We start from the raw sequence: 14,161 nt of genomic DNA on the forward strand, positions 1-14,161 counted from the left end.
AAAATACTTGCAAATCATATACCTGAAAAGAGACTTATATGCCAAATATACAAAGAACTCTCACAGCTCAATAGTAAAAAGACAAATAATCAAATTAATAATTGGTAAAAGATCAGCATAGATATTTCTCCAAAGATGATATATCAATACAAATGGCCAATAAACACATGAAAAGATGCTCAATACCATTAGTAATTAGGAAAATTAGAATCAAAATCACAAGATACCACTTCACACCCACTAGGATGACTATAATAAAAATGGTGGACAATTACAGGCAGTGACGAGGATGTGGAGAAGTTGGAACCTTGTGCATTACTGGTGGGAATGTAAAGTGGTGCAGATGCTTTAGAAAACATTTTGCAGTTCCCCTAAAGGTTAACCACAGAGCCATCATATCCTGCAATTCTATTCCTAGATGTATATCTAAGAGAAATAAAAACATATGTCCATACAAAACCTTGTACATGAATGTTCACAGCAGAATTTTTTCTTAATAGCGAAAAAGTGAAAACAGTTCAAATGTCTGTTAACTGATGAATGAATAAACCCAATGTGGTGTGTCTATACAATGGAATATTATTTTGCAATAAACAGTAATAAGGTACTAGGGAGATCAGCCAAGATGGTACAGTAGAAAGACCCTGAGCTCACCTCCTCTCATGGGCACGCCAAAATTACAACTATTTACAGAACAGTCATTGACGAAAAAGACCTGAACCTACCAGAGAAGATCTTCTACAGCTAAAGATATTAAGAGGAACCACAACAAGATGGGTGGGAGGGGCAGAGTTGCAATACAGTCAGGTCCCATACCCTGGGGTGGGTGACCCACAAACGTGAGAATAATTACAATTGCAGAGGTCCTCCTAAGGGAGTGAGGGGTCTGAGCCCCACAGTGGGCTCCGCGGCTCCTATGCTGGGAAAATGAGCCCCCAGAACGTTTGGCTTTGAAGGCCAGCAGGGCTTGCTTTCAGGAGTCCCAGAGGGCTGGGGGAATGGAGACTCCTCTCTTAGAGGGCACACACAAAAGCTCACACTCCAGAGGTCCAAGGCGGAAGCAGTATTCTGAAAGGAGCCTGGGTCAGACCCACCTGCTGATCTCAGAGAACCTCCCAGAGAGGCGGGAGGCAAGTGGAGCTCACCCTGTGGACACGGACACAGGCAGCAGCAGTCTGCGGAGCTCTTGCTGCCGCACGGATACTGCTGCTGCCAAGCGTCATTTCGCAATCCTCCCTCTAGCTTGTTAGCCTCAGAACCCAGCCCCGCCCCCGCCCAACAGCCTGTGAGACCTGTGACACCTCAGGCCAAGCAACTAACTGGGCGGGGACACGGCCCCACCCACCAGCAGACAGGCTGCCTTAAGTCCCCCTGACCCCACAGCCACCCCTGGACATACAGCCCTGCTCACCAGGGGGCGCAGAACCTGGCCCCATAAACCAGTGTGCAGGCACTACACTTGGGACCCCCCAGGACACAGCTCCACCTACCAAGGCACCAGCCCCAGAATCTCTGGCCTCTGCACCAGCGATCCTGCTCTAGCCTTGGGATGAGCCTTACCCACCAGCAGGCGGACAACAGCCCAGGACAAACACAGCCCCACAGACTGCAGACCCAGCCTGCCCACCAGCAGGATGGCACCAGCCCTGGGGCTGGCTGGGCCCTGGACCCACCACTGGCAGGCTAACACGAGCTTCAGGACACTCCAGATCCTGCAGCCAGCTGTTATCAGGGACTGGCCCCACATACCAGCAGTCCAGCATCAGCTGTGGAAGCCCTGGGCCCTGCAGCCAGACTCTAGACCAGCTCTGCCTGCCAGTGGACTAGTGCTAGCCCCAGCACCTGCCTCACCCACCAGAGGGCGAGCACCAGCCCTGGGCTCTCCTGGACCCCACCTGTGCCCACCAGTGAGCCAGTGCTAGTCCCGAGGCCTCCCGGGGTTCTGCAGCCAGCTGATTTATTACACTGCCCTGCCAACCAGTGGCCAGCAGCCTCTGCACAAGACAGGGCCTACAGCCAACCAGACCGGGGGCCAAGCAAGCCTACCAGATGACCCACAGTCATCAATCTGCCACAACAGGCCCCACACAGCCCACAGAGGGGTCACCCCTAGAGCATACAGCTCAGGTGACCAGAGGGGAGTGCCCTGCTGGGACGCACAGGATGTCGCCTACAAAAGGCCACTTCTACAAGGCTGGGAAACATAACCAACTCACCAGATACATAAAAATAAAAACAGCAAGTTAGGCAAAATTAGGAGACAGAGGAACATATTCCAAGCAAAGAAGCAAGATAAAATCCCAGAAGAACTAAGTGAAGTGGAGACAGGTAATCTACCCAAGAAAGAGGTCAGGGTAATGATCAGAAAGATGAGTAAAGAACTCTGGAGAAGAATGGATACACAAGGTGAGAAGTTAGAAGTTTTTAACAGAGTTGGAAAATATAAAGAACAAACAAACAGAAATGAACAATAACGGAAATCAATAATATAGTAGAAGGCATCAACAGTAGACTAAATTATAGAGGAACAGATCAGTGAACTGGAACACAAAGTAGTGCAAATCAATGCTGCTGAACAGAAAAACAATAAAAGAATGAAAAGAAATGAGGACAGTTTAAGAGACCGTTGGGACAACATCAACATACTACTACTTGCATTATAGGGTTCCCAGAAGAAGAGACAGAGAAAGGGACTGAGTACATATTTAAAGACATAATAGCTGAAAACTTCCCTAATCTGGAAAAGGAAATAGTCATCCAATCAAGGAAGTGCAGAGCATCCCCAAAAAGATTAATCCAAAGAGGAACACACTGTAACATATTGTAATTAAAATGGCAAAAATGAAAGATAGAGAATATTAAAAGCAGCAAGGGAAAAGCAACAAGTTACATAGAAGGGAGCTCCCATAAGGCTATCAATCAGCAGACTTTTCAAAGGAAACTCTGCAGGCCAGAGTGGAGTGTGGCATGATATATTTAAAATGATAAAAGGGAAAAACCTACAAACAAGAATACTCTACCCAGCAAGGCTTTCATTCAGAGTTGATGGAGATATCAAAAGTTTTACAGACAAGCAAAAGCTAAAAAAGAGTTCACCACCACCAAACCAGCTTTACAAAAATGTTAGAGCGACTTCTCTAAGCAAAAAAGAAAAGGTCACAACTAGAAATGTGAACATTACAAAAGGAAAAATCTCATTGGTAAAGGCAAATATGCAGTAAAGGTAGTAAATCATCCATGCACAAAGCTAGTAGGGAAGGTTAAAAGACAAATGTAATAAAATCATCTATATCCACAATAGGCAGTTAAGGGATACACAAAATAATTATATGTAAAATATGATGTCAAAAACAGTAATTGTGAGGGGAGAAGAGTACAAATGCAGGGTTGTTAAAATGCACTGCAATTCAGAGATCAGCAAATTAAAGCAATCACATACATATATAGATTGCTATATATAAACATCATGGTAACCACAAACCAAAAATAATAGATATGCACACAAAAAAGAGAAAAGAATCCAAACATAACACTAGAGATAGTCATCAAATCACAAGAGAAGAAAACAAAAGAACAAGAAAGGAACAAAAAAGGCCTACAAAACAACTCCAAGACAATTTAAAAAAACTGCAATAAGAACATAAATATCAATAATTACTTTAAATGTTAAATGGGCAAAATTCTCCAATCAAAAGACATATAGTGGCTGAATGGATACAAAAATAAGACCCATATATACGCTGCCTACAAGAGACTCATTTCAAATCTAAAGACATACACAGACTGAAAGTAAGGGGATGGAAAAAGGTATTCCATGCAAATGGAAATCAAAAGAAAGTTGGGGTAGCAATACTTTTTTAAAAATACATTTATTTATTTATTTATTTATTTATGGCTTCTCTTGTCATGGAGCACAGGCTCTAGGCACACGGGCTCAGTAGTTGTGGCTCATGGGCTCTAGAACACAGGCTCAGTAGTTGTGGCGCATGGACTTAGTTGCTCTGTGGCATGTGGGATCTTCCTGGACCAGGGATCAAACCCATGTCCCCTGCATTGGCAGGCGGATTCTTAACCACTGTGCCACCAGGGAAGTCCCAATACTTATATCAGTCAAAACAGACTGATAGAGACAAAGAAGGACATTACATAATGATCAAGGGATCAATCCAAGAAGAAGATATAACAATTGTTAACAATTGTTTATTAACAATTGTTAATAAATACACACAAACACACACCCACCCACCCAACATAGGCCACAGCAGTGGTCAGAAAAGAAAAAGAAATAAAAGGAATACAAATTGGAAAGGAAGAAATAAAACTGTCACTGTTTGCTGGTAACATGATATTATACCTAGAAAATCCTAAAGATGCCTCCAAAAAACTACTAGAGCTCATCAATGAATTCAGTAAAGTTGCAGGATATAAAATTAACATAAAGAAATCTGTTGCATTTCTATACACTAACAACAAACTATCTGAAAGAGAAATTAAAGAAACAATCCCATTTACAATCACATTAAAAAGAATAAAATACCTAGGAAAGAGCCTACCTAAGGAAGTAAAAGACCTATACTCAGGAAACTATAAGACATTGATGAAAGAAACTGAAGATGAAACAGATAAAAAGATATACGATGCTCATGGATTTGAAGAATTAATATTGTTAAAATGATCATACTACCCAAGGCAATCTACAGATTCAGTGTAATCTCTATCAAAATACCAATGGCATGTTTCACAGAACTAGAACAAATAAATTTAAAAATTTTATGGAAACACAAAAGATACTGAATAGCCAAAACAATCTTGAGAAAGAAGAACAGAAGAATCATGCTTCCTGACTTAAGACTATCCTACAAAGCTACAGTATTCAGAAACAGTATGGTACTGACACAAAAACAGACACATAGCTCAATGGAATGGAATAGAAAGCCCAGAAATAAACCTACTCACTTATGGTCAATTAATATACAACAAAGGAGGCAAGAATATACAATGGAGAAAAGACAATCTCTTCAATAAGTGGTGCTGGGAAAACTGGACAGCTACATGTGAAAGAATAAAATGAGGACATTTTCTAATACTACATACAAAAATAAACTCAAAATGGATTAAAGACCTAAATGTAAGATCTGAAACCATAAAACTCCTAGAAAACATAGGCAAACACTCTTTGACATAAGTCATAGCAATATTTTTTTGGATCTGTCCCCTAAGGCAAAGAAAAAAAAGCAAAAATAAACAAATGGGGCCTAATTAAACTTAAAAGCTTTTGCACAGCCAAGGAAACCAATAAAATGAAAATACAATGTACTGAATGGGAGTATATATTTGCAAATTATATGACTAATAAGGCGATAATATCCAACATACATAAATGGCTCATACAACTCAACATGAAAAAAACAAACAACCTCATTAAAAAAATGGACATAAGACCTGAATAGACATTTTTTCCAAATAAGACATACAGACAGCCAACAAGCACATGAAAAGATGCTCAATGTCATTAATCATCAGAGAAATGCAAATCAAAACTACAATGAGATATTACCTCACACCTGTCAGAATGGTTGTTATCAAAAAGACAATAAATAACAAGTATTGGTGAGGGTGTGGAGAAAACAACAATGAGGTATCACCTCACATCTATCAGAATGGCTATCATCAAAAAGTCTACAAATAACAAAAGTTGTAGAGGATGTGGAGAAAAGGGAACCCTCGTACACTGTTGATGGGAATGTAAATTGGTGCAACCACTATGGAAATCAGAATGGAGGTTCCTCAAAAAATTAAAAATAGAACTGCCATACAATCCAGCAATTTCCCTCCTGGGTGTTTATCCAAAGTAAACAAAAACACTAATTCAAAAAGATATATATGCCCCTATATTCATTGCAGCATTTACAAAAGCCAAGATATGGAAGCAAATAAGTACCCATCTATACATGGATGGATAAAGAAGATGTGGTGTGTGTATATATATACACACACACACATATATACGAACAATGGAATATTATTCAGCCATAAAAAAGAATGAATTGTTACCATCTGCAACAACATGGATGGACTTAGAGGGTATTATGCTTAGTGAAATAAGTCAGAGAAACACAAATACTGTATGTTAATCACTTATATGTACAATCTAAAAAGTAAAACTAGTGAATATAACAAAAAAGAAAAAAGACTCACAGATATAGAGAACAAACTAGTAGTTACCAGTGGGGAGAGGGAAATGGGGAGCGGCAAAAGAGGGGCAGGGGATTAAGAGGTACAAACTACTATGCATAAAATAAATAAGCTAGAATATAAAGCTTGATATATTATATGGCACAGGGAACACAGCCAATATTTTATAATACCTATAAATGGAGTATAACCTTTAAAAATTGTGAATCAATGTGTTGTCTATATACCTTAAACCTACATAATATTGTAAATCAGCTATACCTCAATAAAATCAGCCAACTTATAAAATAACATTAAAATGACTAATGAAAAAATAATATCTACTTTACAAGCTTCTGATAATGACAACATGAAATAAGCTATGTAAAGTTTATAGCATAAGACACCTGGCACATAATAAGTACTCAATAAAGTTATTAAACTTATTGTGGTAGAAGATTTTTCTAACTTCCATGTAGGCTATTCAAATATAAATAAAAGCTGCCATGGAATATATTTATATCCATATTCTAGAATGGATTTAGGTCTGCACGCCCAGGAATGCAGGCAGTTCATTTCCACTTGATAGTCCAAACAAAAACATCTGGCTCTGGTATCTGAAAGAAACTGCATGAATTTTTTTTTAAGTTAAGAGTGTTCTACTTGTAGATCACAAACGCTTATCTCCAGCTTTTTACTCTATAAAGAAAATGCATGTGTGAACTAACCATTTGGAATCCTCTCATAAAAGATGGTTGTTACCCACTAATTAAAAATACATCTAAACTATTAGGTATAAAATAAGCTACAAGGATATATTGTACAACACAGGGAATATAGCCAATATTTTATAATAATTATAAATGGAGTATAACCTTTAAAAATTGTGAATCACTATATTATACACCTGTAACTTGTATAATATGGTACATCAACTACACTTCAATAAAAATTTTTTTTAAATTAACAACCTATTGAGTGACAACTTAAGACTCTACAGTTTTTTAAATTCAAGTACTTTATGTATTCCTATGTATATATTCAAACACTATATAAATAAAATGCAGTAATATACATATATACATATATTACTGCATTTAATTCTCATGATGTTCTTATGAATAAGCAGTATCAGTGGTCCCATTTTACAAATGAGGAAACTGTGGCTTATGGAATTCAGTTATCTTGCTTAGGGTTACACAAGAAATAAGTATCTCAGTGCCCTAGTTCTTAGTACAATGCCTCACATATAAAACTATTTAATAAATAATTGTGGAATTAATGACTGTTAGAGTAAATTAATTTTAAAAATACATCTAAAAATGTAAAAAAAAAAAGAAAAACACTAATGAGGGAGGTGGAGGGAAAGAAAGGCCAAGACAGAAGGAGCACGAGGCGGCTAAGGGGCTGGTCCAGGCATGGCCGCTAGGAGGAGACTAAGAGGCGGCACTGCACTTGACAGCCAGCATGCCAAGACGTCAGCAGAGGCAGAAGTAGATGTGAGAGAGAGAGAGACTCAGAGAGACTGAGAGCCAAAGAGGGCAAGAGACTGGACTCTAAGAGACCCCTGTACTGACAGCTCCATGCAGTTCAGAACCAGAATGACTATGGCTGAACCCGGGCTCATGGTGACACGGCAAAGCACTGATACTAACCTCTTATTCACAATGTCCCAACAGGTATCAGTGTTAGGGTACCAGAAAGAACCAAAACCAAAGCCCTGCTCTAGACTCTGTGGAAAGACTTACTGTCTTGCTGTGGAAAAAACTGTAAAACCCCACGTTGTCACGTGGTAGTGCATTTGTATGTGGTGCACAGACAGGCATAAAGTGTGCACCTGTCCTTTGGCTGGTTGTGGGAACTCAGTAATTCATTTCTAGGTTTGTTGAGGATTTGTCAGTAGCTGCCTCAAATGCAATGAGCGTATGGATGGCTCATCTTAAAAAGGAATTCCCCATTTCAGGAATGTCAGTTTAATGATTCCTTACTTTGTAGCCTTTTTGCTCCTTGAGGGTAGTTTTTTGGTGAAGCTCAGTGTCATTCACTGGGAAACAGCTTGATTGATTCTTACTTTGTGAACTGCCATTTTAAACCAGGGAAAAACTACAGTTATCTTCATATGAGTTAGAACTAAGCTGGGATGGATATACTGAGATTGGACTGACTCAAACTTCAAACGTCTCATCATTTCCCTTCCCAACTGCTTCTCTTTAGTTTTCTTGGACAACTTTGGAAAGTAACTATGGGACTGAATAAATCTTAAAATATGCTACCCCCCCCCCAAATAAAGCAGTTATGAGGTAGTGACAAACGTTGCAATGCAAATGAACCTTAAATACATTATGCTAAGTGAAAGAAGCCAGTCACAAAAGACCACACAATGTATGATTCCATTCACATGAAATACCCAGAATACACAAACCTGTGGAGAAAGTAAATTAGTGGTTGCTTGGGGCTGAAGAGGAAGGGACTGACTGCTAATGGCTTCAGGCTTTCTTTTTAGAGTGAAGGAAATAATCTAAACTTAGATTTTGGTGATGGTTCCACATCTCTGTGAGTATACTAAAACTACTGAATTGCATACTTTACATGGGTAAATTTTATGGTCCATGAATTATATTTCAATAAAGATGTTAACAAATAGACATCTTTTGGGTATGATATAATCTATATGACTCTGTGCTTTTCTATACGTTTGAAATTTCCAAAATAAAAGGTTAAAATAATATATACCTTATGGCATCCATCAAGATGATCCTCAATAGAGTTGGTACTTGACCTTTGACCTTTTTTCACCTTCATCCTTTCTCCCATTCTGATGCCTGGAATGCAGATGTGATGGCTGGAGCTAGCTGCTATTATCTTAGAGCGTGAAGACAAGGGTCACACCCTAGAAAAGGCATCACAGTGAGCTGGAAGTAGCCTGGATCTCTAAGAACATCTTGGCTCTGAGCTGCTATACCAGCTCTGGACTACCTACCTGTGGACATTTATACGAGTCCTGTTTAAGCCACTCTTCACTTTGGGTCTCCCTTACTCACAGCTAAACCTAATCCTAACTGATAACGCCATATTTTTATATTAGGGCTATGCTGGTTTCATAAAATAAATTAGAAGGCTTTTCATCCTTCTCTATATCCTGCAAAAGGTTAAATAACAGAGTAACTATCTAATCTTTAAAGCTTTGATAGAAACCTGCTGTAAAGCCATCTAGGGCCTGGCACCTTTTCAGTGATACTTCTTTGGCAGTTTTTTCAATTTCTTCCATAGGCTACCATTTTATTCTGGTACCCCATCTTTTCTGGAGTCACTCTGCATTTTACCGACATTTGCAAATTAGCAGGAAATGCACATACTGTAATATTATAATTCTTATCAGGTTCCTTTTAATATGAAATTCTTCCTAGTGTTACATATTTTTCTCCCTTCACTTCATTTTGTTCTATTAAAGATCAGCCAGTTGAATTAGGCTTTTCAAAGTATAAACTTGTGGACTTATTTATAAATTTCCAGTGTTTTAAATTTCATATCAATATCAATTGGTTCCTGCTTTTATCATGATTATTTCCTATTTATTTTGCTTATCTAGAGTTTTAATGTGAATGCCTAACTCATTAGTTTTCATTCTCTCTGGTATAATAAAAACATTTAAGGCTATGAATTTTCCTCTGACTGCAGCACTGGCCATAGTACAAAGCTCTTGCTAAATAGTATACTCATTTTCATTAAATCTAAAAGGGTCCATAAATGAAGTTTTAGTTTCCTCTTTGAAGAATGTTATAAAATTTACATGTGGTTATACTGAATTTGATTTTCCTTTTAGTATCAATTTCTAATTTTATTGCATTATGGTAGAGTATGTGGCTTGGGCAATTTCTACATGTTAACATTTTACTGAGTTTTTTTCTTTGTGGCAAGGACGTATCATTGATTTTTGCAAATTTTCCATGGATTGAAAAGTATGTATTTTCTGTAAAATATAAAGGAACATGGTGGTGAACATTTTAGGAAGTAAATACTCAATTCTTAAACTTGTCTGCTCTTTCACTGTACTGGGTTTTGAATTTGAGTTTTCTTAATATATACTGATGTTGAAGCTATTTTAAAACAAAAATGAGTATTTAAGAATTTTATTTTTCTGCTCTTTTCTACCACTTTTCCACAGCTAAGTCTGAGCACACCCCTTTCTTGGTGTATCCAGCAGCAGTAGGTCTGGGTTGCTGGCCCAGCCTCCCCCAGGTGGCTGCTAATCTGAAGACAGAAAAGCTCCTCCCACTTCTGTCACATAAGACCCAGAGGCTGTGGTCTTAAAACTCTAATCCTTGATCGAGATGGGAGACAGTGATCACAATCCCCTGTCATGGGGCCCTTGCTGAACAAACCTCATCTCTCAGAAATCCTTTTCTCTGGAGCTGCTTCTTCGTGGACCTTCACGGAGCCTCCTGCCACTACTGGACTTTGTCAAGGGAACCAAACAGAGGCCTCTTTTGGAGAAAGGACAGTTGATCCAGATGACAAGCAACCAAACATTCTAGTGTTATCTCAGCCCTTGGTCTTCAATAAGCAGATGCTCCCCCAAATCTGATGAGTCTTGAAGAAGCAGGCACAAATTATGTCTTTGTGTCTTTCCATCAACCACAATCCCCTCATCTTTAAATGGGGATAAGAGTTCCCTCCTCATAGTGTTGCTACACAATTAATTAAGATAATACATGCATGGCACTCAGCACAGGGTCTGATCCAGAATAACAATGAACGCTCAGAGCTCCTGCTCTCGTTAGACGCACAGACATGGCCGGTATCTATCAACACTCCAGCAACTGCAAACCATCTGCGTGGAGCCCCCTGAGTGGGAGCGGCCCAGCCCTCAGGGAGGGCGGCCTCACTTGAGAAAGCAGTTCCTGCAGGTTTCAAGGATGTGTGGGAACCAGCACCAGACAACAGTAGCACCCTACTCGCCAGCCTGTGGCATCTCTCCTCCCAGAGCACAGGATGAAAGGGCTGCGTCACAGCTGTCATCACAGAATTTATCTTGGCATTGACACTTCTCCCAGGAAAACCTAACCAAATCTTTTAGATCTCTAGAACAGTTAGTGACAGTGAAAACCAGCCTGTTTTCCTTCCACTCTGGTCAAGGAGGTTTTACTGGGTAGGGCTGGGTCAGCTGGGTCCTGGGGTGGCTGGATGAGACCAGCAACAGCTCCGGGGAGTGCTGGTCTACACCCGCCCTGGTGTTTGACCAGCTGGGCCCGGGCAAGGTCCTGGACCCCTAAGAATCTTGATGCAGAGGGTGGGCATGAAGATGAAGGAGTATTTCTTCATCCTACATGCGTGTGGACCTCGGGCTGTACGAGAGGCACGGGTGGGACTGGACCCTACGTCACAAGCTCCAGGGCAGGAAAGGGCAGGGCTGCTGCAGCCCAGACACCTGGCAATCCCGTGCTCTGAAGATGACCCATTCCTTTCCCTCTCTGGTGACCGTGACACAGGCGGGAGGACAGCTGTTCTGCTCACATGTTCCTTGTGCTCGGCACGGTCTAGGTGGGGAGCAGGCCTGTTCCCGGCCAGCCGCGGGAAGGGGCCCAGGTCCTCCCTGTCACATGACCACACCCCACTGCAAAGGAGTTGGAAGTCAGTCCCCAGTAAAGTGGGCATGGCTCCACGGAAATGCAACTCTATTTCTGAACTTGGAAGGGAATCAGAGGGGGGGCTGTGGAAGCACTGGTGATCTGCCACAGCCCAAAGCGCCGCCGGCAGGTGGGGGTAGTCTTACCCCAAAGGTTTTAAAGGTTAATTCAGACTCAGGCTTGGGAATTATGGGCCTCAACGAAGAAGGCAGAAATGACACCAGGGACCCTCCTCCCTCCAGCTACCGGAGCAGGTGGGCTCGGGACATGAGCTCTGGGTGAAGTCAGGCACGATATTTTGGCTTCTTTTTTGAACGCTTTATTTCTGACTGACCTCTCACCTTTCCTGTGGAACTCACGATGTGGCTGAGAACCAGAGCGAGGCCCCATTTCCGCTGGAGCTCCAAGAGCCAGAGGTGCTCCTGCCTAACCCGGCATTTCCCAAAAAAATGTACTGTTTTAGGTTCACGGCCTCTTTCCTTCACCTCCCCTTGCCCCTGCTGTAACGGGAGAACCTGACAACGGACACCCCCAGCTCCAGCCAGGGCAGTAGTGGGACTGCTGCTGCCCAAGACACCCAAACGTCCAAGTTTTCCTTAATAACTGATGGTGGAAGTGCCCGTCCAAGAAGGGCAAGGAAATGGCCCTCGCCCGGGCCCCTCGAGGTTGAACAAAATGATAAAGGCGGCCGGGCTGCTGGCAGCTCTTCAGGTGATAGTTATTCCCTCAGGAGAGGAAGGCCAGGCAGCGTGCACAGTGCGCGGCTTACTTCTGAGGTTAATTGTGGGCCCAGAGAAACAACAGCAGGATGTGAAGGAAGAAATGTGTTGCAACAGACCCACCCTACACTGCAAGTCCCCACAGGAGGCGAAGGAGAAAATGGCTTCAGGCCAAACTACCTCCCCCCACCCCACCAACGCAGGTCCCTCAGGTGGGATGGAGGTGGGCCAAGTTCATCAGGTCCAGGTCCTGCCCAGCACAGAGGGGTCTTCACTGCTGGCCTGGGCCCGGGTCCCCTGCCACTCAGAACCCAGGCAACAACGACGGGCATGGACACGTGTTTTTATCCCCGACAGAACCTCGCACTTAAACGGACTCTGGGAAGACGGCAGCAGGCAACTTCCCACCAGGTCCTGAGACTCAGAAATACTCCAGCACCAGCCGTGGTCACCAGATCCCCTCACTCCCGGGAGGGCAAAGCACACTTTCCCCAGGTCCCCAGAAGTTCTGAAGTTATCACAACAAATGTTATAAAAGAGAACAGGGTGGGAAACACTCTGCGCATCTGCAGCGGGCACCACGGCGCCCTCCTTGGCGGGCGTCCGCCAACGTCATGAGCAACCAGCACGCCTGTCGCCACCCTGCGGGGTCGGGGAGCTGTCGGGAGCCCTGGCCACAACCGTCGGCCAGACAGGCGGTCTCCTTTGTCCCTGACCTCACTTTCCAGCAAAGTTCAGACTCTGTTACAACTGTGCTCTGAACCTAAAAAGGAGCAGGTTAGTCAGGAGTCACAGGAAATTTACTGTCTGGGATACAATCTTGCCAACGCCATGAAGAAATCCTGACGAATTTCAAAGGGAAGCTCTGACTAGAGGGGCCTCGAGGGAATGAGGAAGAAGGGTCAGACTCATTTCTGATACAGAACCATCAAGAAAGCAAGTTCGGTGCCGCCGGCTTCGGCTCCCGTAGGTCGGCACGGCTGCATTTCCACCTGTTCCCGGCTACACCCTGCAGAGCTTCAGCGGGAAGTTCTCTGTGATGAGGTGCTCAGGGTGAAGCAGCACAACGATGTTAACCTCGAACTCTGGGAAGAGAAAGGACAGGCTTTATGCCCACCGGCCCTGAGCAGCGGGAACCAAACACCAACCTCGCCACGGGCGCGGCGAGCTCTCGACAGAGAGGGAGCACCGGGGGCTGTGTGGGTTTGCACGTACATCACCCCAAGCGTCCGGGAGAGTCAGTGTAGACGGCCACACTGGTGGGACTGCCTAAGTAAGCTGGTCTTCTCACCTTGGAACATGCTGTAAGGCCTCAGCTTCCCCAAACACTCTCCTTGTCCTTCGTCTTTACTACAGAGAATCTTCTAGAATCCTGTCAATTCACGTGTACTCTTTGGCTTTATTTTTACATTTCCTACAGTTCTTAATGGAAGACTGGACTCCAAACTGGCCCGCCGCTGTCTGGGGACACGTCTCCCAGCCCAGGCAAGAAACAATGTTCAGAAACAGCAAGCAGTCTAACTGTAGTTCCTTTGGATACTGGTTGATTTCCCTACAACACCTGTTCAAACATTCCTCTTTTACCTTTCAGCAAACAGGAGTCTTCTCCCCAGCTCTCCAGCTGCTAAGCATTAGCTTACT

General features: G+C 42.6%; 1 protein-coding gene across 1 annotated transcript in view; it reads right to left on the reverse strand.

Annotated features, from left to right (window-relative positions):
* Nucleotides 1-13,302: 13,302 nt before the first annotated feature.
* VPS26C (VPS26 endosomal protein sorting factor C) overlaps nucleotides 13,303-14,161 on the reverse strand; it is a 52,551-nt gene continuing 51,692 nt past the window's right edge. The window contains exon 8 of the mRNA XM_082458878.1: nucleotides 13,303-13,605. Within this exon, the coding sequence (XP_082315004.1) occupies nucleotides 13,523-13,605 (83 nt within the window). The 3' untranslated portion in view covers nucleotides 13,303-13,522. The remainder of the gene's footprint in view (nucleotides 13,606-14,161) is intronic.

The sequence above is a fragment of the Balaenoptera physalus genome (assembly GCF_965194825.1).
Source record: "Balaenoptera physalus genome assembly, chromosome: 4".
Classification (NCBI taxonomy): domain Eukaryota; kingdom Metazoa; phylum Chordata; class Mammalia; order Artiodactyla; family Balaenopteridae; genus Balaenoptera; species Balaenoptera physalus.